We start from the raw sequence: 25,324 nt of genomic DNA, 5'->3' as shown, positions 1-25,324 counted from the left end.
TTTATATTCTCTATGACAGATATATGTATAAACAGAAGAAACATGGAAAATATAGTGAAATCAACGTTTCTATATAATATACTTGCTCAATTTATGTTTCTTTGTTTGATTTCTAACCAGAATATTTCTTATTTTATAAATTAAATTAAATTAATAATTTAAAAACCAGATAATTTTACTTCATTATAGTAGGTAAAAATATTTTATTAAAATTTATAATAGATATAGCTTCAGAGTACAACGTTAGTCATATATTATATATTCTGATGGCTAGTTAATTATATCTTATCATGAAAGCAGATATTAATATACGAATGTGGAAAAGTAAACCAGAAATATGATTATTTTTCACATTTCAGCCTTAAGCAGCGAATTTCTTGTGTTAAATGGAATTTTTATTATCTACATTTATTATATAACAGTTATATATACGAAGGCAAGCAACCTGCCTTTATATTCTAAACGTAGATATCTATATTATCAATGGTATTATCTGAGGCGCAATAAATACTAAAGACCAAATATATGTAGTAGACATACAAAAGACGTTTCGAGCGATTCCTTAGATGTTGATCAAAAATTTGGATGTATACGCCCACTAAGGGCGAGCATATGAGAATCGATTACATTCTTACTTGATTTATATGAAACATATCTACTCATCATATATTTATTATACATATTATTCACAATAAATGTTTTCCTACTATACAAAGCCCTTTTATTGCTCAACCACAAATCGATTATTGAATGAATACTTAAGCTACAATATAGAGATGAACAACAGCTCTTAGCAGTGACATAAAAAAACAAACATATAGCATGGATAACCTATAATACTCTGACAATCAAAGTGTCTCAAAAGCAAAACAAAGTAAAGCTGAGTGAGGCAAACTTCAAGTTGAGTTAATCAAAGAAACCGGCTTGACGAAGGTGTGTCCCAGCCAATAAGTAATTAGCTCAGAATTTCGCTCCACCTAATGATGCACAAATCAGGAGCAGGCGGCAGTGGACAGTGGACAGTCGAGAGTCGAGAGTCGGCAATGGAGAGTCAGTTGCAGAGCGGAATTTGCTAAGTAAACAACAGCTGAACTGGAATTTAAAGTGATTTCGACAAGGGACATAAAAACGTCCAGGCAAAAGCGCTACAACTGGGGCTAACAAGATCATTAAGATGCTGCAGCATTGTGGCAAATTATTGAATTGGATGTGGCTCTGATTAAGAGCAAGTGCGAATGCGGACAGGGGATATACATATAGAAAGGCATAGAACTAGGCTGCACTAAACATTAAAATGCACTTATCAAAGCAACTAATAGAGAGAGGGAGAGAGATGGCTACATTTGGCCAACAAGCTATCAATCCTAATCAGAGCCTAAGAGCTGGCTGCCTGGCGATGCGTGGCCAGAGATAGGCTAAAAATAAACCAAATGCAATGCTGGAATTGAAATTGCCAAGACCTTGGTCGATCCACCACGGCGCTGGACAAATGTGGCCCTTGGCCTTCGCTCACCTTGAAATGCCGTTGGGAGCCATCCAATTGGAAAAAGGCAAAAAGATGCGTGGCGCATCTTAAATCAGTTACAGTCGCTCCAGTTGCCGTTGCAGTTGCAGTTGTAGTTGCAGTTGCAGTTGCAGTTAAAGACAACCACTTGAATGAGCACCAACAGCAACAAATGTAGTAAATTTCATTGAGGAATGATAGCGTAGTACATACCCTGTTTGTAATAGTTTATAAAATGCTCATTTTTTTATATCATGCATATATATATGTATTTAATGTGAATTTAACTAATTTAATTAATTAAATTTTATTAATTTTAATTTTTAATTTTTTTTTTTAATTTAAAAAAAGTTTTTATTTATTAAGGATTGTATTATAGACTATGCTAGACCTCTAAACTTCAAAAAATACCATTGATTATTATTTAAGCATTTTATTTAATTTTGTTTTCTTGTCGTTGCATACTAAATTCTGCATACATTTTATTTAGCAGACTTAAAAATACTCTAATTATTTTTTTAAATATATTTTTTATATATCTTTTTAAAATTTGTATATTTATACGTAAATAACTCTTCCTGTTATATGTCCCCCTTTATATGAACTACCTCTTCCATAGCCTACACACGCTTATGCCAGCTTATCATACCCTCGCTTATTCTCTGGCTTCACCTACAGGGTACTACAATTGAATATCGTTTACATAGGCCCCTGCTGCACAGCTGCCGCTCGCCAGCTCGTGGTCATGGCCTTGATCTCAGTGGCTCGCGCGATGGCCTCTTGGCCGCCTGATGCGGCCAACATGTGATAAGAAACTGTTTGGCTTAGCTCTGGAGTGTGCAGCCTTGGTACGATGCTGTCCGCCGAGCTGAGCCTTGCCACAATTAAGCCAAATTGACGTCTCTGTCGGAGCAGTTGCCGTTAACGATGACAGCGATGCAAGTGGACAGCCAGCTCGTTATAGAACAACTCAGCCCAGAGGGCGAAAGCCGGTGCCTAGAACCCAAACGAGAACTAGAACCTGACAGAACCTGTAGAGGCGAACGGGCGGTTTTGGTATAAAAGGACCTGGCGGCAGCTAGCCTAATGCAGTAAGAACTTCAGAGTTCTAGACGCAGCTTCAAGTTATATTTCAGCATGCAATTCCTGGTGCTCTCTCTGGTGGCCTCCAGCTTGGCGCTGGCCCAGGGCCTGGCCGTCTACTCCAGCTACCCGTTGGTGTACACGGCTCAGGGCAGCGCCGTCGTAACTCCTACGCAGCAGCAGTATCAAACACAGGACGTACTGGGTCAGTATGCCTACGGCTATGCCGAGCCGCACTCCAGCAAGCAGGAGTTCCGCAGCATCGATGGCATCACTCGCGGCAGCTACAGCTACCGCGATGCGGCTGGCAAGCTGCAGACCGTGGACTACAGGGCCGACGACCAGGGCTTTCATGTGGCTGCCACGAACTTGCCGCAGCAGTTCCGTGCGGTCGGCTCGTCAGGCGCTGACATTCCCGCTGCAACTGCCGCCGCCGCTGCCAACAATCGTGCTGACGCCGTCGAAGTTGCCGCCGCAACTACTCGCCATCTGGCGGCTCATGAGGCGGCTCGACTGCATCTGGCGCAGGCTCAACAGTCAGGCGGAGCTCAGTCAGTCGGCCACTCAGGTGTGGGCCTGCCTCTTCCCGTCGCCGACACAGCCGAGGTAGCCGCCGCCAAGTCGATCCATCTCAAACGCGTCGCCTCCGAGGCCCTACGCAACGAACTGATCAGCGGTCGATCCGTGCCCAGCACCAGTTCCCATGTCATTCTGCCCGTGCACTCCATCTACAGCATTCCGCGCTATTACAGCTCCGGTTTCTATTACTAAGTTCAATTTGTCATGCATTTCATGAGCTAATAAAGAGATTGGACGACTATGTTGTGTGGCCTTTTGAATTGAGAATTGATCTTAGAGATTCGCACACTATGATAGCTCTTTCTTGAATATATAGAAGTAGAGCTAGACACCCTCAATTTTGGTTATTTGATGCGTCTGCCTCTGCCTCTACCTCTACCACTCTCTCTGGCTCTACCTATGAATCTGCTTCTGCCTCTACCGCTGTCAAAGCGTAAGTCCAAGGTTTTCTTGCTCAGGTTTCCTTGGTTAGGAGCAATGCAGCTACATTTAATATAATCTTGATCTACTATTACTTGATTATTGATAACCCATTCATTGAGAAGGCTGATCTCTCTATAGAAGAATAATTGAAGTCGCCTCTGTAGTAAAAATAAGTCACTGAAATAAAAATTATAAGATCTAGACGCTGCGCCCTCCACAATGTCAAGCAAATGAATCAGTCAATCGAATCGATCGAAGCAGGAATTCCTCTTGGATTCAGCTCATTCACGTTTTTGGCTACAGCTGAACGGGCAAGATTTCATAAATATTCGTATATTCGGATATTTTGATTTCAATTATATTTAATAGCGGCATAAACAACATATATCAAAAGGTAGCTGCTGGTTCCTTGACCTTAGGGACGTGCAAAAGCTGGCCTGATTAAGTTCTTGGGTTCGCTGTTGCCTCTGCCTGGCAGATGGAAACAAATTGCGGCTTTTGTGTACAAATTTATGCTCAACTTGTTGAAATCGACAAAATATTTATGTACAAACAGTGGAAGAGGAAGAGCCTCAGCAACAGCAACAACAACAACCACAGCAACAACATCAACAATGAAGCCCGAAAAAACAGGGAATATGAAAGTAAACTGGACGACCTTCCCGAAGAACGCACGAAATGGCAGAGTTAGCTTCTTCTTTTTTGTGGCAACTGTAAGGCGGCTATAAAAAGCAACCACTGCACCACAAAACCGCACAGAGTTCTCTAGAGCGAGTACTAGTCCACGACACTAGCAGCGCCTCTTAACCAACCCACCCAAGAAGACCAACTAAGGAAATCCAAAAGAAACAAAGATGCAGCCACTGAACTTGAGCTTTTATCTCTGCCTGCTGCTTGCACCACTGCGCGCTGCTTTGGGTGGCTCACTGCTGGACTATGGCGCACCACCGGCCGCCGGCACCATCACCCAGTACCACAGCCAGGACGAGCACGGTCAGTATGCCTACGGCTACACGGCTCCACTCTACTCCAAGCACGAGACACGCACCGCAGATGGCGTCACGCACGGCTCCTACAGCTATGTGGATGCCCGGGGAGAGCGCCAGACGGTGGGCTACACAGCGGATGCGGCCGGCTTTCGCATCACCTCGAGCAGCCTGCAGCAGCAGCCAAACAAGGAGACGCCAGAGGTTGCCCAGCTGCGCGCCCAGCATCTGGCTGCCCATGCAGAGGCCAAGCTGCGTTTGGCTGGCGGCTCATCTTTGTCACCTGTACAGGATACACCAGAGGTGGCGGCCGCCAAGGTGGCCTTCTTCAAGCGGTTCGAGGCGGAGAAGCTGCGCCATCAGCTAACCAAGCCAGTCGTCAAAGCAGCCATTCAGCCCAGCTACAACATCATCTCCCAGCCCCTGTACGTCTATCGGCCAGCCAGTGGCTACGTTTACAAGTACAACTCCCTGCTGAAGGCTGCACCACCCACACGTGCATATCTGCCAGTGGCTTAAGCTTCCCAAATTTGTCATTCCATGAACGCTTTTGTTTTGGTTTCTGTTAATAAATATTGAAATAATGTAAAATTTGTGATTTGAGTATTTTTATTAAAATGAGGACTGGGCATACACATGGAATAACTACGAAGCTCCAGTGGGACGAAGGGCTTTGATAGTCAGCGAATTATAGAGATGCCTTCCTGCTGAATATCGAATGGAACTAAATTCACTTCTCTCTAAGCTCAGGTTATAGATTCACAAACGAAGATTTCTGGAGGTTTTTAGAGAATTTGACATTAATCCCTGATCTACTTTTAATCGTAGACAAGTGGGAATAATGTTCTTCTCTAAAATAGATAAGCTATAAGGTGTTGAGATTCATAATGATGCTTTGAAAAAGAGAGTCGCAATCTTCCTTTAACCATATTAGCGTAGTCTGCGCCTCGTATCCCTCCATAGGCTAAAGACGTGGATAGCCGCCTTTTTCTTATCACCCACCCTCTTACACAACTCCCATATGTAGGGCACTATGGTGCACAGAATGCATTTATTCTTAGCACTAAGCTTAAATAAAGTCCGAATTTCACCAGGGTCAACAAGTCCTTACACACACATACATATGTATTCTAGTTCCGTTTACTCAAGACCAGGCTGCGACTCAGTGCAACGGGTCGCAGGGTTTTCAGCTCGGTGGGAGTGGTCACGCTGTATTTGGCATCGGGTGAGACGTAGGAGTAGTAGGCGCTCACTGGCACACGCACATCCTGACGATCCTCGCTTAAATCGCTCAGTTTCAGGTAGCTGCTGGACCTGAGGTCCTCCAAGCTGTAGACGGTGCGCAGACGCATATCGTTGGCATCGCTCGACTGCTTGAGGCGTTGCTCGCGTGGGCGCGGAATGGCCTGGGTCTGTGCGCGTTCCCGCTCCTGTTTTGTTTTCTGTTTTCTTTCGCGCTCCTGTTTCCTCTCTCGCTCGCGCTCTAGCTCCCTCTCCCGCTCGCGCTGTCTCTCCAGCTGCCTCTCCTGCTGTCTGTCTGCTTCCTCCTCCTGGCTGTTGTTCTCCTTTGTTGCTGTTGCCTCCTCTTTCTGATTCTTCTGCTGAGCCTCACCTCGTTGTCGCTCCGCCAGCATGGAAGTCAGCTCTGCCCGCACCCGTTCCAGTATATCTGCATCCTCATCACTCAGGCGCTCTTCCCCGCTCTGCTGCTGCTCCTCCTGCTCCTGCTGCTGCTGCTGCTGCTGCTTTTCTGCCTGCTGAGCTTCGCGTATGGCATTGAGATGGGCCTCACGCGCCTGCTGGACCTCAGCCGTGTCGTTCACTGGCAATGGCGGCTTCTTGTCATCAACGGGTGCTTTGGGCAGATTGGTACCCTCCGCCTTGAAACCGTCCCGACCGCCTGCCTCGTACTTGACCGTCTGCAGCTCTCCATTGGGATCCACATAGGAGTAGAAGCCACGCGAGGTGCCATCCAATGCGGTATACTCCGCTCTGGCTGCATTCTCGTCGCTGTAGCCGTAGGAGTAGAAGGCGCGCGCTGTGTCCTGCTCCTGGTAGCCGCGCTGAACTGACGGCGCTGCAGTACGCGTGATCTTGATGATGGGTCTTGAAGTGGAGCCCGCTGCAAGGCTCCACGAAGCTGCAACGACTGTGGCCAGTAAACAAACGAAGCGATGCATCCTGTCGATCTAATCGATTTGTTGATTGCGTTCAAACTGATGCTGCAATGACTAACGTTGTGGTTATTTATAGCTGAGCACATCTGCACCACTTGCACCACTTCGCTGGTAACCCAAGCCCACAGTGTCTGCGCAATGACCTTCCCAAATGGCATCTCCAACCGATCCGCTTACAAACCGCCACGGCAGCTGGCAAAGCCTCGATGTTGTAATAGTGAACTTAATATTGATATTGCTTGCGCATGGATGCGGATACACCCGATCTGAGCAGCTCGCAGATTGCGCAATTGGCCCACGCACTTGCAAACGCCCTCCTAGGGCTTCACGATTTGCAAGCACTTAAGTTCCGGCGAGCAGCAATCAACAGAGGAAGCGGAAAACAGAAAACAGAGACAGGCACAGAGGGAGGGATAGACGGGGTAGACATGCAAAAAGTGAGGGGTAGAGATAAACAGGAAGAGCGGGAGAAAGCAAGTGAATGCGAGGGAGTATGTCAGACAGTGAGAAAGTGAGATAAGAATATACAGAGAAATAGAATAGATGGTCAGCTTTAGAGAGAGAGCAAAATATAGATATAACGAGAGATGGATGTGGAGTATCTCTCTATTTCAGGAAGAGACATAGCAAAGAGAATAATAGAGAGAGAAATAGATAAAGACCGACTGAGATATCAACTTATGTACATCAAGCCCAATAGAACATTTTCAATTGGTTTGGTTTGCCTAGTAAAGAGTCTGATAAAATAAGCTAATATAATATAATATTTTATTGTATCTAAGTTGAACATCTTTATCAAACCTGATCTAATTTACATATATGACAACTCTGTTCGCATCTTACATTAATCCAACAATGAACACTATATTCCGTTTTCATCTCCCACGAATCAGTTAATTTTATAGCTTTATAGCTGAGAGATAACGTTCTAGCTTCAGCATTTCGATAAACGAGGTTTGACTAAAACGAGTATGTAAGTCTGTTGAGGTCAATATAATATATATGTAATTATAAAACTGCCTGAGCTATCGGCTTTCCGAATTGGAACAGCCCTAGGAAACAGCTGCGCACTTTCTAAGGCGAACTTACATTCCCCCCTTTAAAGTCTCTATCCTCAATAGGGAGGAGAGTACATATCTGAGACTCGTAAAGCCGACTCAAACTGATAAACGCAAACGGCCAAAGTCTCAGTTCTAGTTCCAGTGAACGGCGATCAGTTGTGAAGCAAACGCCGAACCGAAAGCAAGCTAAGCAGCATTAGCCAAGAAATATTTATACATATATCTCCCGAAACTGAAAAGTGTTAATTGAGAATGGATTTGACTGGTAAAAATGTGGTTTACCTCGGTGGCTTTGGGGGTATTGGCCAAAAAGCGTGCGCCCAGCTGCTCGAGCGCCGGATCAAGGTGGGTTCGACAATCGCTAGAGACAAGTTTTCCTCCTCAACTCTCTGTGGACCTTTTAGGCGCTGGCCATATTTGATCTGACGCTGAGCGAGCAGCTCTTGGCAGCATGGCAGGCGCAATATCCAAATACTGATATATTCTATCAAAAAGTGGACATCACCCAGAAGTCAGAGATTGAGGCGGCCTACAAGGCAGCGGCTGAACGCCTGGGTCACTTCGATGTGGTTGTGAACGGCATTGGTCTGATGAACGACAACTTTGTGGAGCTGACAATTCAAATTAATCTGGTGGGACAATTTAGATAACCTAACTAGTATTCCAGCGAATAAACAGCTTCACTTTTCAGCTGGGCTTAATCCAAAGCTCCTTCATAGCCTTGGAGCACATGGATAAGAGCAAGAGCGGTCGAGGTGGAGTCGTAATCAACATCTCTTCGGTGGCTGGAATTCAACCAACTCCGCTCATGTCCGTCTACTCGGCCGCCAAACATGGAGTGACAGCCTTCACTCGAGGACTTGGAGTGCGTATCACCAGACTTAAATTTCAGCTAAGATTAACTCTCTCTCTCTCTCTCTCTTTCTCTTTATACCTCCCAGAGTGCGCAATTTTATGAGCAAACTGGCGTTGCTTTTATAACGGTCTGTCCAGGGTTTACGGACACGCCTCTGCTCTTCGACATGATGAACAAGATGACATTCAAGCCTCGCACAACCATCGACAAGCACACACACAAGGTCCAATCTCCCGCGATCTGTGCCTCGAATCTCGTCAAGGTCATCGAACAGGGCAAAAATGGCAGCGTCTGGCTGCTGGAGCTGGGCGAAATGAAAGAGCTCGATATGCCCGTTATGTGGAGGCCAACGCTGCAGAGCTGAGCATACTCCAAATGCAATAAAAAATATTTGAAATATATCAAATCAACTTTTCAGACTTGTTAATTGTGCTAAACTCTCGCATCATTCGAAAATCTCCCTCATAATCAACCACAGAAATTTTTATATGCAATAGAATCAAACCACAAGAATCGAACGCAAGACTATTGTCAGATGACATTAGCTGAAAGTGCTGACTGTGCTTGAAAGATCTTGAACATAGTATTATATTCTAATAAATTCCATATGTTCGACAGTTTTCGAATTGGTTTTCTTTGCTTGTGCTTAAAAACCACCCAAGTTCTATCATTACTTCTTCATATAAAGCACATCTACTATTAGTATTATTTAATAACTTTTATTGAGAATTCTCGCACACACACATTAATTCGTTAAGTTTTGTTCAATTTCTAATACATTTATATTTCTGAAGTTTATGAAGAAAATTCAGCACACAAAAAATTACACACAAATATATATATAATTAATTGAGTTGGTTTTAAGACCGATGCTGGAACAATTACAAAAACAAGACAAAAGTATCTGTCAGATACAGCAGCTTGTAGTTGTATATATATGTATATTAGTTGTTTAAGATCGGTTATGGTATGCTGTTACAATTAGTTAGTTAGTTTAAGATTATTATTTTAATAATAATTAGTACATATCTATGGAAATATAAAGACATTTGTTCTCCCATTAAACTGGGAGTAGTTCATATGTTAACTGTAAATTTCACATCATCACAATTTAAGATTCTCCAACTATAATAACACAAATCTATGCCTCATCGCTGAATATTCCATATATCATTTATTATTATATATTATTAATATTATTTTCATTTTTTGTACATATATTCAAAGTGTGGACATTTCATGGGATTTCTATTTGTTTAGATAGCTAGCAAAATGTTGGTGTATAGCATGAACTTTCGTATTTTTTGTATTTTTCTTAGTATTTTCGATATTCTGGTATTGTCCGTGGCCCAACACATTTGATGCATCAGGTTGGAAGCGTATATACTATACATGGATAGATAAACTATTGTAAGTCACTTGGCCAATTGGAAAGAAGCGCATGGTTTTTGCTGCTACTTTTATATTTCGTGAAGCACTTGAGTAGAGCGTAGATCAGCTTTCTATATACTATATAAATACTGTATATACATATATGCATATATCTATTACACTCAGATTGCAAAGTTTGGTATTCAGTTAATTTATGTTTATCGAACTTCACTAACCCTAATCACAAGAGGAACAGAAGCGTCTATATCAAATAGGCATATACATGTATATAGATCTTCATACATACATATATATAATTAGTATTAGTATATATAACTATGTATATGACGTTAGTTGAGAATTGTGTCTCAGAACTCTGAATCGATTGTCCATAACTAGATAACTAGTTTACTGTTTACTTAATCATAGTTAACTTCGGGTGGTATTTCGTTATTTCTTAGTGGGTGGTGGTATCGTTTAAGTTTCTAAGTTTTCAATTAGCTAAATGTATAATCGGCTCTGATATGTTGCATACACGCGTTCTTTATAACACACATATATCTATAAGTATGACTCATATATTAACCTAAAATTAAAATCAAAAGCAAAAAATGAAATTTAATCGAAAAATTTATTGGCAAAATAAAATAAATAAAAATTTTTTCTTTTTTTTTTCTTTTTTTCTTGGGAGGGTTAACAGAAATCGAAATCGACTTAACATAATATTTAGTAATAATACAAAAAATACGTGTATTAAATATAATACATATCATAATATATAGCATATAGAAAATAGTTAGTTTTTTGGAACCGAAGTTCTTCAAGCAGAGATATAATTTTTGTTAAGGGCTTACAAAACTTCAACAATGTCAGTTATGAACCCATTGGGCTTAGACTTGAGCTGCACCACGATCATTATACATATTCAATTTTTCAATTCGTGTGCGGTGTCTTTTAAGTACACAAAAGATTTAAGGTTTCGGATGTGTGGCTTTGCTAGATGATTCGTTTTACAACACTTAACGAAAATGTGGAACTAGAGACCAAATTGGTTTTGCAAACAAATTACAAATACATATTACAAATCTCATTTGTTTTGTTTATATATATATATATATATATATAAACATATATTATATAGTTATATATATATCGATCGCATTCAGTGCTCATCAATTCATTTCTTTCCTTATTACATTATACAATATCCAAATGAACTTATTGGAAATTTACATACATACATAGGTACATATTCTGTTTCTGCATATACATACAATATCAATTTCTATATAAAAAAATAAAACAAACTAAATATGTATGTATTGCTTGTTTTAACCAAACAGAACACTCTTTTATCGCATTAACAACTGAGAAAATTAAATATACATTGGATCGATCAGCTTGCTGTCTATATTTTTTCTTTGCTTTCTTTTATACATATCATTTTAATAAACATATTCATTTCTAATATAGATCAAATCAGGATCAGTTATATATATATATATATATATTTATATATGTTTCATGTAGTATCGCTCGATCTCTGTTATATATTATGATAGATAGGTATGATAGGTTCTTGACTTTTGCTTAAAATATATTTCATATTTCTATATATATAAAAATCCATTTTAGTTTTTAGCATTTAGAATCAAGTCTTTAAGCAAACAAAAAAAAAAAAACTAATATTTGTTTCTCGTTCTGATATTAATATATAATATTAATATATCAATTAAAAATTTTAACGCATGTATTACATACGTATTTAATTATAAGTTTAATATATATTTATATATCAATTATATAGTACTTTGTAGTTATTTTAATAGGGCTGCAAGTTTACAGTTCAACGAGTACAACGTAAATGGGACATGATTTTAATTTATTTTCAATAAATTTAATAATATAGTACAATAGTTAACAACATCGCACAATAGCGTTATTAAAATTTCTTTAAGAAATATAAACATTTATCCACGCATACTTATATAAATTATCAAACGTATGTGGGTCGCCCCCCCAATCCCCTACTCAAATTGTAATCCCAACTCTTTAGATTGATATATAGATATATATGCATATATATTATATATCCATTTTGCTTTCAGTGTATATATAAAAATAGTTTTTCGATTTCACATAGTTAATAATTAAGGTGAAAATTTAATAAAATCTATTAAAAACTTTAAATAAAAACAAACTAATAATTGTATTTTTACTCGCTTCAGTCACTCGACCCGCCTTCGGAACTACACGCATCATATCAGCATTATGTAGGTTGGCTTTAGCACTTTGGCATAGAATTCCAGTGCAAGGGGTTTATCGGGATAAAGTCGTGTACTCTCATGGATCTAGATCTAGAGCTCTTATTGCGAGACTCTACACAGTTTCTTTTAAGCGGACGTTGCAAATAATGTTTCCCCTGCAGCTTGACTCGCTCTTTCCTTCAATTGTGTTTCTACATTTGGATAGCAACTATACAACACCTATGGAAATGACGAATCATTAATTTGTTAGCAATTTGAATAATATACTAGACCTATATGTTATTGTTGTGCTAAAAGATCGTGGCTAGTTGTAGACATCAATTATTCTAAGCACTATGTGAATCAAATATTAAACCCAAATTAACAATAATACGGACTATAGTTCGATCAATCCGAACATGAAATATATAACATATATATATCGTATATATATACATATATATATAGCTTGACAACACCTTTAAATAGACAATTATATAATTAAAATTCTAATTTCCCCTACCCAAATTTTATTGAATTTTTTTCCTTTTGTTGTGTTCTGTTTCTGTTCCTGTTACGTCTCATCTTACTTCATGGACCGATCGAATAATGATCAACCTTTAACTATTTGCTAAAGTTAGTTAGATTGAAAAATTCTAGAATTTCTTAGCTGTGCGGTTTACAAACCTGTCGTAATGTCCTCTATATGACATTTTGTAAAATGATTGCATTATGTTTCCACTCCATCGATCATTCGAACGAACGATGTTTTGTTATATATATATTTATTTATATCCTTGGCCTAGTCCAGCTTTATGCCGCTATCATCCGGATTTGACCAGACCTCCACAATGTCCACTAGCTTCTTTTCCAGCTCGCTCATCATGCCGCTATCGATGCCACCCTCCACGCTATCCTCGGACATCAGCACTGGCTTCCTATCCTGCTGCTTCAGTCTTTCCGTTGGCGCGCTGCTTGTGCTGCTGTTCCAATAATTGCTCGCCGGGCTGCTGACATTCGCATTCAGTTCGCTATTCCAAAGGAACACGCTATCACGTCCAGCGACGTTCTGTAAATGGAATTGATTAGCTGGGAAGCTTAACTAAATTGTATGTCCCACCTTATTGGCATTGGTGTTGTCATTGTGCTCTGGTTTATAGCCTGGCTTGGGCTCAAATCCTGCATAGCTAGTGCTCTTCTCGCTGAGGAACTCATTATTGTTTTTCGTCTCATTCTCCACGAGCCAGTTGTTCCAGTTGTTTGTCACATTGCGTTTGGGACAAATGGGACCATAGCGGCTGTTTATCGATGACCCGCTGGGCACATCAAACGTGGACGCATCGTCATCCAATATGGAATCGGAACGCACAAAGTTCGCCGAATCCTTGTTGCTGTTATTCCAGAATATCAATGAGTTGTTGTTGTTGGTGCTGCAGTTGTTGTTGCTATTGTTGGTGCTGCCGGTGTTGCTGGGTCTAAACAATGGCATGGATTCGCTATTCACTGCACTCTCGGCCAACGGCGCAATGTTAACAGTACTCGGCGGTTTCTTTTCATAAAATGAGGTATCAGCTGTTGCATGTGAAATCGTCGACATAACTCGACTGGGATTTTTGCTGGACGGCGGCGGCGGTGGCGGCACTAGCGTCGGCATATATGGATGCTCCCATGGATTATTGCCGCCTAGTTTTTGTGACATCTCGACGTTGCCTTTGACCTCGTTGCCAAAGTAAGGCGCATGATAAACATCCGCTGGAAGCATGCTGCAGAAGCTCTTGTTGTGATTATGTAGGTTATTGTTGTTGCTGTGGTTGCTGTTGCTGCTGTTGTTGCTGTTGCTATTGTAGTTCGGTGGGTTCATACGCGCTGCATTGCGTGGCGGTGGTGCAAAGTTAAAGCGTTGCTCGTATCCCAAGGGGGGTGGGGGTGGTGGCACCAGCAGTCCGTTGAGCGCCGTATGTGGCTGCTGCTGCTGCTGTCGCCCCATGGGACTGTGGTGCGCACTTAGCATCTGTGGATGTACGGCACCAGGCGATAGATTGTGTGCCGCTGGTGGCATATTGCAATTGGGATCGAGAAAGCCGCGAGCAGGCGGTGCTGGTGGCGGTGGTTGCATATAGCGTATGGGCGATATGGGCAGCATGGCACCAGTGGGCACTTCGCTGGCCAACGGCAACGGCTTCTTATTGCCTGGTGGCATGTTGGGCATTGCCATGTTCATGGGTGACTTAATATGCTTCCCACGATTGCGTGCTCGATAGCGCTCCACTTCCTCCTGCGAATGGGCAAATGTGCAGCTAGCTCCCCGTGGACAAACGCGTCGATTATTGAGATCGCGGCACAGACTAATTTTGTACTTGGTGTTGTTGTTGTTCGCAGATCCACCCGCGAGATTACTGTCCTGCGGCTTGCGTACGCCATGGTGCTGCAAGTACTGAACCAGGCCCATTACAGCATGCCGTACAGCGTCCAAGGCTTTCGACACATCCTCCCAGGCCGCTGTCTCTACGCATGGATCAATGCTGGCCAAGTATTGCAGATGCGTGTGCAAAAGCGCCAGCTTGGCCGGATCGCTGGTGCGCTGCAGTGCAATCACCAGCTCCTGCACGGACTGTGCAAAGGCGGACGGCGTCTGCAGCTTGTCAATGATGCTCTGCATGTGGGATTTGTGTTGTATGTCGCCGTACAACAGCGAAGACCATTGCTCGGGAGCAATCCGTAGGCCAGCCTCTGTGGCTATTTGTACAATCTGTGCATCGTGTTCACGTCTCAGTGCATCGTAGGTGCGAAACTCCTCCTTGAGCTGCATCAGCGATGAGTCTGCCTCGCGCTTGGACACCTTGAAGCAGCTAGCGCGGTAGAGCAGCTGCACCACATGACCAATGCTTGTCTTCGAGGCTTGCGGGAAGTGCGGCTCCAGCCGCTGCACCACAAACATGACCAACACCTTGCGAGATAGCGCAGAACCCTCTTCCAAAGCGAGCAAAACGAGCTTAAGTACCTCCTCTTGCATGGCAGGACCTAGGAACTGACAGCCTCGCGTTCGCACCGCTGCCCACAAATTCGAGCTGAGCTGCTGTGGATTCTGATGCTGTAGAATAAGCTCGGTTACGGTACGTTCGCCCAAGGAACGCGCAGCTCGCAATGCACGCACACGACCTTCCTCCTCCATTAGCTGGCAATTGACAAGAGTAACCAGTTTGCGTTGCATGGGCCTGGTTAGTAAATTACTGCTATTCAAATTCAAAAACGACTTTAAATGCAGGGCCAACTCTTCGATGCATTTCTTGCCCAGCTTATAGCACTTGAGCTCCTCCGGTTGCAGCTTAAGCACACTTGGCGCCAAATCTGCCAGCTGCACCTCCTTGTTGGACACGCGTTTATCACCAACTGCACCACTTCCACTGTTCCCATTGCCATTGCCATTTCCATTTCCGTTTCCGTTTCCGTTTCCATTTCCATTGCCCACCAGTTGCAGTAACGCATAGTTAAAGGGCAAATTGTTGATGTCCGTCACAATTAGAGTCTAAATTACACAATCAAAAAATTATGAAATTTATTTGAGGAATTGCTTATGATAGCTCTTACCTGATCATAGGGACATTGCCGATTGTAGAGTGTGGTCAGACAGGGCTTGCATATAGTGTGGCCACAGCCGAGGCTGATCGGCACACGCTGGCTGGCTTCAAACTCATTGCAGCAGATGGGACAGTTGAGAAAGTCTGTCCATGAGGGCGCCTGAATCGGCATGCTGTAAAACCAGAGCAAAGCATTCGATTTACACACACATATATGATCCAATCTATTATGTCAATAATAATATGTATGTATATACATACATACATATGTACATGGGAAGTACGTTGCGCTTTTAACTTGTTTTACGATTACCGATACACTGCACCGATACCGTTTCGATACCACCAACAACGTCAGCTGTCGTTCAACAGCACACATACATTCTCAAACACGCACACAGAGTATATATATATATAGCTGTACACATTTGCATGTATGCTGGCATTCATACAATATGTCCACGCATGTGTGTATGTGTGCTTGCCACATACCTATGTATATGCAAGAATTTGAAAATTCGAAGCACTTCCTTCAACATTTAATAGTCATTTTATTTCTTTGTATAAAAACTCACTCACACATATATAAGTATATATATGTACAACTGCCGTTCATATATTTATCACCTTGTATATGTAACTGGGGAGAAATTTGTACGTAGCTCAACGTCATCAGCTCGTCGTCTGCTTTCTTTTTACTTCAACAAAGACACTTTTTTGTCACCAGCGATCCCCCATTAACAGTCCTGTGCGACAACAAGCATCCCGTATATACATATATAGAAATATATCTATATATACGTATATAACAGACGGTCCTTGAGCCTACCAATAGGACTGTGCCCGATCCCCCCTTTTTATAAATGAATGACAAATGGCAAACTGCAAGCTGGAGGCAGTGTTACGTTTCACTTTTCACTTCAGTACTCATTTGATTTGTTCGTATTTTGCACTCCATTGATTAGTGATCGTTAACTCACCTTCAAATTGCACATATTATTGCATTAAATTAAAGGTACGAAGTTTTTTTTAATTTTCATTTGGCGTTTTATAAAAATGGGGAGTAGAACTGGAAAACTATCGATATTTATTATATTCGATGCATTTTTATACAGTCGATGGTTAGAGGTATGGTGGCAGCGCTAAATATCGATATTGGCATTTATTCGATACCAAGTCAGCTGTTGGTATCAAATTCGTTTGTCTCTATTTTAAATAAGAAAAATTATGAATTGTTGAATCTATTGATTTAATTTTATTGCATAATTTCAACGTTTCGTATGTCTAGTGTGCGACACCTTATCCATGTATTAATTCATTAAATTTATATCCAAACTGATAGCTTGTTACTCATAGCCAAAAAACGAACAGAAATTTGAGATAAAGACTGCTGATAAGACATATCAAGCAAAAATCCACGATTAAAAGTTATTTGTGTATAGAGATATATAATTGTGAGATTATCAGCTTGGCTCATTGACTAAACACGCTCGTTAACAAACAACGAAATAATTGGATTTTTGTATTTATACAAATTAATGTGCGCTAGTTTTGTTGCTTTGTGCACCGTAACTGGAGGCTTTGCTAATCTGTGTCTTATTAATTGCCACGCCCATTAGCCAATAGACTGCAATGAGAAGAGAATAACATATTAATGACTTTAATGTAAAGATATATAGATTAGTCTATACTTACAAATGCCCAGCAGAGAGAGCGCTGTTATCAGACCAGTCCAATTGGAGGCCAGGAGGGACGAGATAAGATAATAGAAGATGAAGGATAACGAGTAGATTGCCCAGCCAACAAAGTTAAGTAAACTGCTGAGACGTGGTTTACAGATTTTGTATGGCACCTCCTTTACGCCGGACTTCTCGAAGAAGCTGCCCGTCTCATGGAAGCTATCGATAATTCGATCCTTTTCCACAAACAACTTTTGCAGCCAATCCGCTGCCTCCTTCTCGCCCTCCGGCACTTGCTCGAGTGGAATGCGACGCATTAACATATAAGGCTCAACGGACTTCCCATTGAGCAGGGACAGCATGGTGGGAGGTACCTGTAATAAAGTAATATAGCAAATAAAGGAAAATCGCGAAGAGTAGACGCTGAATGACTCACCTTCTCGTCGCTCTTAAAGGCCAAATTGATATCATAGATGACGGGACAGATGCCACGCAATGTGGGCAAGCTGGCCGTAAAGCCTTTCGTGCGTGGTATCAAATGATGCTTAAGTGGGGTCATTCCCCGTTCCTGAGCAAACTTAACGGACGCTTCGTGCTTGGCAGGGGTGAATCGTGTGCCCTCTGCATTCAACAGCAACCAGGTGGGATCCGGATAGGAGAACACAATCTTGAGCTGCTTGGCAATAATCTCCTTATCCTTGTCAAAATCACGATTGAGAAAGACAAACTCGGCTAGCCACCAGGCCCAGCCCATGCAGGGCACATATCTAATGGCCTTTTTCGCATAGGCCTTGCAGTTGCCCAAAACTCCGACTTTTTCGCAGATCATCCAGCCAGCCAGCCAATCGATTTCATACTTATGATTCATCAGGAGCAGAACATGCTCCTTGCCAGCATATTTCTTCTCATCCTCGGCATCCATATACACTCGCAACTTACAGCCCGCATACCAATCGGCCATGAAAACAAGCTCTGTGAATCATTCGGAAGTATTTTATATTACATTCTATATATGTATATTGAAATCTTTTTACTTACGGCTGTAGAAGGAGTAGCAAAGATAGTACATTAATTTACGGAAGAGACGTTTATTGAAGGGCTTTAGGCAGATGTGGAGCAAAAGTTGCAGAAAATTAATGGACAGGCCGCTGGTGAAGAAGGTTATCGCGATACATAGATGGATCAGTCTCAACTTTTTTAGCTCCTGTAACGTAATCATGACTACGCCGTTTATACAATGTTCTATAAAAAGAAACAGTAGGTAGAGAAAAATCGTAAAACGTTAAAACGCCAATTTTGTATAGACATGTCTCTAGTCCGACTAGCAACTAGCAAATTTACGTAATATATATGTATGTGTAGAGCTCTCGCCGTATACTTATTTGCCAACGTTTTTTGTAGTTTATGGCCAGCTACTCACTTTGAACTGTGAAACGAATCTGACCAAAGTTTCAATCAATTAGCCAGCTAGCTATTAACAGTAGCTGACTTTAGATAAGGAACATAACTCTACAAATAGATTGTGTTGCCCCTAGATATAGTGCACTATAAATGTCTTTATCGGAACAATCCGAAGGCTGATAGAGCCAGCAGACGGAGGAAGGGTGGGCGGGGTGGTGGTCAGATAAGATTGACAGCAAATGCAATTCGTATAGAATATGGATGTATTCATGAACAAAGTCCGTGCAATCGTTAATTCTCGCAAAGTCCCCGATGAGTCTTTGTACGTATTTTGTAACTTCACACTGATTTACATAAATTACGTATGAAAGATACTTTTTCTGTACGGCTAACAAAATGTGAGCGCGCGCGCGTTTATGTATGTATATCGATATATACATATATGGATTATATACAGTGGCTCACAGCTTATTTGACCCAACGTAAAATAAAAATTTCATCTGCTCATTACTTTTTACCCAATAGAAATTTTTGAAAAATTCAAACGTGGAATTGTTATTTCAATATTAAATTAATGGAAAGCATAACTTTTTTATTGATATTTAAAAAAACACAGTAAAAAAATAACAAAAACTAAAAAAAGTCATAAAATCAATGTCACAGCTTATTTGACCCATTAGTTAATTTTAACAGTAATTTCAAAATTATGGGTAGTTTTTTTACACTTACTATTTTGCATAGCCCCCTTATTGATCTAATACTGCCTGAAGCCTTCCAGGCATTGAAGCCACCAATTTTTTTGTTGTTTCGGACAGGATTTTCCCCCATTCCTCGACTAATGTCGTTTTTAAATCTTTTTTGTTGAAAATATTTCGAGACCTGATACTAGTGTCTAAAATGAACCACAAGTTTTTATTACATTACATTTACATTAAGATCCGGGGACTGTGCTAAAGGTTTGAGGTTATGCGGCCAGTTCCATACCCGCCAAGACTGAACGACAACCGATGTGTGCTTTGGGTCGTTCTCCTGATAAAATGTAAAGTCCTCTTTCAGGGCAAGATATTCAGCACTTTGCATAAGATTTTGTGTTAAAATGCTTAAGTACATAATCTTATCCATGGTGCTTTCAATAAAAGCTAGTTTTCCAACTCCAGAGACAGACATACAGGCCCAAACCCTCACAGACCTTCCATCATGCTTTACTGTGGGTTTCAGGTGCTTCTCTTGCAGCTCGGTATTCGCTTGTCGCAAGACGTAGGGCCTCCCATCCAAACCAAATATGTTAAACTTGGACTCGTCAGCGAAAATGACTTTGTTCCAGTAGCTGGTGTCCTTGTTTATGTACTCTTTAGCGAGTAGGAGCCGGCTTTCCTTATTTTTCTTACTAATGAAAGGCTTCTTGCGAGCAATTCTACCATGTAAATCATGGTCTCGGAGTATACGACGAATCGTTTCTGCACCACACGACTTCCCCAGCTCTTGCTCCATCTGACTAGCCAGTTTTGGAGCGGATAACTTGGGGTTTTCCTTCATTTGGCGCACAATGTATCGCTCATCGGTGTCATTGAAAATTTTGTTGGCAGCCGTTCTACCCCTATTAACCACTCTGTTTTCAAAAACAAATAGGTTTATTATGTTTTTTACTGTAGATTCAGGTAAATTAACGAACTCTGCAATTTTTCGCCGCAAAATTCCATTTTAAAAGTGGTGTAGCACCAATTCCCGCTGCTGTATTGTTGTGCGCTTTCCCATTTTTGCAAACACGTGTTTCCTTAACAAAATCTCACTTTGAATGGTAAAAATACTTCAGCTTCACATTGCGAATTCAATAATCAAACCAAAAACTGAAATAGTACCTTTAATTTCCATTTTACACGAATATACCTGTTCTTAAAAAAGTGTGGGTCAAATAAGCTGTGACATTGATTTTATGACTTTTTTTAGTTTTTGTTATTTTCTTACTGTGTTTTTTTAAATATCAATAAAAAAGTAATGCTTTCCATTAATTTAATATTGAAATAACAATTCCACGTTTGAATTTTTCAAAAATTTCTATTGGGTAAAAAGTAATGAGCAGATGAAATTTTTATTTTACGTTGGGTCAAATAAGCTGTGAGCCACTGTATATAAACTGTATGAATGTTTGTGTTTGTGTTGTGCGCGTATGACTGTCAGCGTATGCATGTGTGCGTTTGTTTTTGCATGCTCTAATAACCATTAGAAACACTTTTGTTGACAATTCAGTTCAATGATCTCATGTAACTAATATGTTATTCATGCATACGTAAATATATGTATTTAGTTTATATTGATGTAGCCTATATACGCATGTATACAAAGTATGACGATTCACAATCAATTGATCAATCTATAGTTGCGCGACACCAATTGACTTTTCATGCACCATCAAAACATATCTATTTGTATAGCTCACGTTTGCAGTATGCGCGCACTTTACCTTTTGGCAACGTTTATTGTGCGTTTGTTGATTGTGTATTTATTTATTTATATATAGTTGTTTTCGTGTGACTGAGCGCTGAACGGCAATCGATGTACTTTTCGCGCACGCCAACAGCAGCGCCTATCGATTGAATACAGTTAACAAACAATTGTTAGTGCCGCCCTGGTTTATGCCTATTGTGTAGAACAGCTGTTCTGGCAATTGGCGCCAAAATTTAAAAAGCATTACGCTTATCAACACAAATCGTTTATTTCTGATTCTGATATTGTTATTTATTTTTGTTGTTGCTAAAGCTCTCAAAAGCGGTAAATATTTATTGGTAGACAGAGCTGATAAAAATTACTACTAGAAAACATCATGGGCAATGCTACCCAAATATTTTATACTTCTTTTCGTCGCCTTCGAACATTTCGAAAAACTTATAAATTTTATCTAATCAGCTTGACTCATTGACTGCAGTTATTTAATAAACGAACAAGTCGATAAGCAGTCCATGCTAAAGTTCACCCTTGTATATTTATGTACATATCTATATACATATATTGATATATTCTATTTAACGAATATGTTTACTTTTCAATTCTTTATTTAACTTATCAAATCGTTTATAAAAATCGTTAACAAGAAATATACATATAAATGCATGTACATAGTGCCTAAATCCCCGTTTAAAAGAACCCGGTTAAAACTTAATTGGTTTTCGCTTTGCTATCGGAGACGCCATAGTCGGATCCTTTGCTGACCTGCGTAACGTTGTCTGCTTTTCTCAACAACACCCAAACTGAAAGAATTCAAAAAATACATTTTTACAAATATGAAATTTGATAACAATGCATCACACTCACATAGCACGACTAGAGCTACTACAAAGATGACGCCACCCAAGTTGGCACTCAGCAATGATACGATCAGATAATAGATGAGGGAGCCAATTGAGGAGATGCCTATGGTGCTGAAGACGAGCAGACTGATGGGGCGTGGCTCGAAGACGGTGCAGGGCATTTCCTTGATGCCCGATGTCTTGAAGAAGCTGCCCGACTCGTGGAAGCTCTCGATTATACGATCCTTTTCTACATAGAGGTTATGCAGCCAGGCAGCGGCCTCCTTCTCGTCCGTTGGGATTTTCTCCGTGGGGAAGCGTCGGACAAGGATGTACGGATTCAGTGTCTCGCCAGTCAAGACCGAATTTAGATTTACAGGCACGTCTGAGTCCGCTTTGAATGCCACATTCATGTCGTAGATGGCCGGGCAGATGCTACGCAATGTGGGCAAGCTGGTGGTGAATCCTCTCGTGCGTGGTATCAAATGATACTTGAGTGGCGTCAAGCCCTTCTCCTTGGCAAATTTCAGGGCGACCTCGTGCTTGGCGGGCGTGAAGCGTGTGCCCTCCGCTGTGAGAAGCAACCAAACAGGTTTCGGATAGGAATAGATGATTTTTAGCTGTTTGGCAATAATCGCCTTATCCTTCTCAAAATCACGATTGAGGAACACAAACTCCGCCATCCACCAGGCCCAACCGAGCACTGGCAAATACCGAATTGGCTTCTTGGCAAATGCTTTCGATGTGCCCAACATTTTCAGTTTATCGAGGAGCATCCAGAGCACAAGCCAATCAATTTCGTAATAGTGATTCATTAAGACTACGCCATGCTCCTTGCCAGCATGCTTGAAGTCCTCGCTGTCCATATAGAGGTGCAATCTACCGCCCCCATACCATTCCGCAAGGACGACCATCTCTGAAAAAGAGTCAGTACACTTTTAAGTGATGAATCTATATAATATATGGACCTTACTTACGTGAGTAGAATGCATACAGGGGATAGTATATTAAACTTCTGTATAGACTCGGGCTAAAGGGCTTGATGAATAACATTAGCAGACATTGTACGATATTACAACCGAATCCACAGGAGAAGAATGTGATCGCAATTATCAAACGTGCGACCATACTCCTCTTCAGCGCCTTTACCGAAACCATGTTGGAACCTAAGGATAAAAAATGTTCGAAAAGTTTAGACATATTTGTATAAAAATTATATTATATTTCTAAATTATATTTCCAACTTGCTTAAAAGTATATTATATTTTTATACCCTGAACCCATTTTCAATGGGAAATCAGGGTATAATGGTTTTGTTGAAATGTATGTAACAGGCAGAAGGAGGCGTGGCAGACCCCACAAAGTATATATATTCTTGATCAGGGCGACGAGCTGAGTTGATTTGGCCCTGTCCGTCTGTCTGTCCGTCTGTCCGTCTGTCCGTCTGTCCGTCCGTCCGTCTGTCCGTCTGTCCGTCTGTCCGTATGTATGAACGCGTCGATTTCAGAAGATATAAGAGCTAGAGACTTCAAATTTTTTTTTAAATGTCCGTATTTACAGCGCGCATATCAAGTTTATCATTAAAAATCGATAACTCATCCCGATCTTTTTTTTATCGATAAAAAACCTTATCGAAACCCAGTTATAAAATTATATCTTCTACACCTTTATTGCTAGAGTCTCCAAATTTTTAATGTATGCTTATATGGAATTTATACAATTTCGGTTTTTGTTAAAATTTACCCCCCACCTCTAAATTCACCCCCTCACCCTCACTTTTGTAAAAAGCGTATTTCAAATACTAGAGACTTGTGCTTTGGCAATTGTATGTATATTCATGTTATAATCATAATCTGAAAGTCTCATGAAGATCGTACGTCCATAAAAAAAGTTATTAAACAATTAAGTTCTCATAGTAAGCGCACACTGCAGCCCATGCGTGTTTATGCGTGGGTGCTTGTGTGTGTATGTGTTTGTGTATGTGTGTGTCTATGTGTGTGTGTATGTGTGTCTGTATGCGTGTGTGTGTATGTGTGCCTGTGTGTGCGTTTGTGTGTGTATGCATGTGTGAGTGTATGTGTGTCGCAGTTCGCAGTTCGTGACGTGTTTCTTATGTAAGCTGAAAGACGCGAAAAATTATTGAAATATCTATTGCTCCAAGGGTTCAGGGGATCTCGTAGTCGAGCAGTCTCGACTAGAGCTTTTTTACTTGTTTTTAATTTTAATTAGTATAGATTGATAATTATTAGACAATTTCGAGCTTCCGCGGAGATAATAATTCTGACCTGATCGTTTCATGTGACAAAAAAAATCTTAGTTCGCATGACAAACTGTTTTAAATCCAGCAATTCCTTTATAATGATTCTGTTCTGCTCCTTTTTCCAATTGTGCAAACTTTACTTAGTTAACTCCAATAGCTCTAAGGAATCGCTTCATTTGGAAATAATTTACAAAATCCTTTAATTGCTTAAGGAACTAGTTCACTTGGATATCATCTTTTATAGCAGGACTGCGCTATATGTATTCAAATATAATATCACATAACATTATCGTTTCACCCTGACGACCTTTACGTAACTGAATATCATATAACTCTACTAACTAAACAGTTATATCAATTATCACATATATGCACATAAACTCATAGGCTTCGATCAAGATAATGTTTTCCGATATGCAAGATCACCGTTTCAATCATTATTGGCAAATGAGACACACTCACCCGAACTAAATGGATTTGGTAGCTGAATAGAGACAAACGAGCTCCTTTCTTACACAGCCAGCTGCTGTGCTCAACTAAATGCCGAAATGTGTTTAACTGTTTCTTCCAGTTGTAATTCCATTGACTGTGCGCTGATATTGGTGATTAACAAACTAATCACCCTTTACCGTTATCAATGGAAAGAGAGAACAAATGTCGCGCTTGTCGCTGGCGTTGCCGCGTCGCTGTTGTTGTTCGATGGGTAGTATGGCTAAGATAGAGGAAATGAAACGCGCTCTTCCATATATTTATACATATGTATGCATATGTGTGTGTGCGTGTGTGAGAATATTTTTATGACCTGGCAAGGTGGCCATAGTTCATTCGAACGAATC

At 40.8% G+C, this 25,324-nt stretch overlaps 7 protein-coding genes across 15 annotated transcripts; 3 read left to right on the top strand and 4 right to left on the bottom strand.

Moving 5' to 3' along the window:
* The first annotated feature begins 2,570 nt into the window (after positions 1–2,570).
* On the top strand, positions 2,571–3,407 carry Cpr72Ea (Cuticular protein 72Ea). Its single transcript, XM_018007156.2, has one exon. The coding sequence runs from the start codon at positions 2,642–2,644 to the stop codon at positions 3,356–3,358; it is 717 nt and encodes a 238-aa protein (XP_017862645.1). The 5' UTR covers positions 2,571–2,641; the 3' UTR covers positions 3,359–3,407.
* Positions 3,408–4,322: 915 nt separating this feature from the next.
* On the top strand, positions 4,323–5,166 carry Cpr72Eb (Cuticular protein 72Eb). Its single transcript, XM_018005358.2, has one exon. The coding sequence runs from the start codon at positions 4,444–4,446 to the stop codon at positions 5,092–5,094; it is 651 nt and encodes a 216-aa protein (XP_017860847.1). The 5' UTR covers positions 4,323–4,443; the 3' UTR covers positions 5,095–5,166.
* Positions 5,167–5,597: 431 nt separating this feature from the next.
* Positions 5,598–6,823, bottom strand: Cpr72Ec (Cuticular protein 72Ec). Its single transcript, XM_018005357.2, has one exon. It carries the CDS (start codon positions 6,753–6,755, stop codon positions 5,706–5,708), a length of 1,050 nt encoding a protein of 349 aa, XP_017860846.1. The 5' UTR covers positions 6,756–6,823; the 3' UTR covers positions 5,598–5,705.
* Positions 6,824–7,937: 1,114 nt separating this feature from the next.
* On the top strand, positions 7,938–9,289 carry LOC108613597 (alcohol dehydrogenase 2). The gene is made up of 4 exons (XM_018007155.2): positions 7,938–8,158; positions 8,218–8,445; positions 8,505–8,678; positions 8,755–9,289. Exons 1-4 carry the CDS (start codon positions 8,066–8,068, stop codon positions 9,031–9,033), a joined length of 774 nt encoding a protein of 257 aa, XP_017862644.1. The 5' UTR covers positions 7,938–8,065; the 3' UTR covers positions 9,034–9,289.
* A 1,363-nt stretch (positions 9,290–10,652) lies between these two features.
* roq (RING finger and CCCH-type zinc finger domain-containing protein roquin) lies at positions 10,653–17,002 on the bottom strand. Of its 4 annotated transcripts, none has more exons than XR_016269844.1 (5): positions 16,845–17,002; positions 15,875–16,037; positions 13,407–15,812; positions 12,974–13,355; positions 10,653–12,910 (listed from the first exon to the last, which is right to left on the bottom strand). XR_016269844.1 is itself a non-coding variant. In XM_018007135.2 (4 exons), the coding sequence occupies exons 2-4, from the start codon at positions 16,034–16,036 to the stop codon at positions 13,089–13,091; spliced, it is 2,835 nt and encodes a 944-aa protein (XP_017862624.1). In that variant the 5' UTR covers position 16,037; positions 16,845–17,002; the 3' UTR covers positions 10,653–13,088. The 4 variants fall into 4 exon arrangements, 2 of the variants coding, with proteins under 2 accessions (XP_017862624.1, XP_017862625.1); XR_001915845.2 differs by having other exon boundaries at positions 10,653–12,526; XM_018007135.2 differs by having other exon boundaries at positions 10,653–13,355.
* A 290-nt stretch (positions 17,003–17,292) lies between these two features.
* Positions 17,293–21,564, bottom strand: LOC108613591 (1-acyl-sn-glycerol-3-phosphate acyltransferase gamma-like). Of its 5 annotated transcripts, none has more exons than XM_018007147.2 (5): positions 21,406–21,564; positions 18,582–18,785; positions 17,980–18,515; positions 17,560–17,917; positions 17,293–17,491 (listed from the first exon to the last, which is right to left on the bottom strand). In XM_018007147.2, the coding sequence occupies exons 2-5, from the start codon at positions 18,760–18,762 to the stop codon at positions 17,400–17,402; spliced, it is 1,167 nt and encodes a 388-aa protein (XP_017862636.1). In that variant the 5' UTR covers positions 18,763–18,785; positions 21,406–21,564; the 3' UTR covers positions 17,293–17,399. The 5 variants fall into 5 exon arrangements, with proteins under 5 accessions (XP_017862636.1, XP_089323747.1, XP_089323749.1 ...); XM_089467621.1 differs by having other exon boundaries at positions 21,382–21,531; XM_089467623.1 differs by lacking the exon at positions 21,406–21,564 and adding an exon at positions 21,232–21,256.
* Positions 21,565–21,972: 408 nt separating this feature from the next.
* On the bottom strand, positions 21,973–25,223 carry LOC108613592 (1-acyl-sn-glycerol-3-phosphate acyltransferase gamma-like). Of its 2 annotated transcripts, none has more exons than XM_018007148.2 (4): positions 24,951–25,223; positions 23,206–23,394; positions 22,254–23,144; positions 21,973–22,189 (listed from the first exon to the last, which is right to left on the bottom strand). In XM_018007148.2, exons 2-4 carry the CDS (start codon positions 23,384–23,386, stop codon positions 22,098–22,100), a joined length of 1,164 nt encoding a protein of 387 aa, XP_017862637.1. In that variant the 5' UTR covers positions 23,387–23,394; positions 24,951–25,223; the 3' UTR covers positions 21,973–22,097. The 2 variants fall into 2 exon arrangements, with proteins under 2 accessions (XP_017862637.1, XP_089323745.1); XM_089467619.1 differs by lacking the exon at positions 24,951–25,223 and adding an exon at positions 24,514–24,811.
* Positions 25,224–25,324: the final 101 nt, after the last annotated feature.

The sequence above is a fragment of the Drosophila arizonae genome, chromosome 4 (assembly GCF_054131065.1).
Source record: "Drosophila arizonae isolate 15081-1271.41 chromosome 4, UAZ_ARI_1.0, whole genome shotgun sequence".
Classification (NCBI taxonomy): domain Eukaryota; kingdom Metazoa; phylum Arthropoda; class Insecta; order Diptera; family Drosophilidae; genus Drosophila; species Drosophila arizonae.
This window is presented reverse-complemented; position numbering and strand designations above follow the sequence as displayed.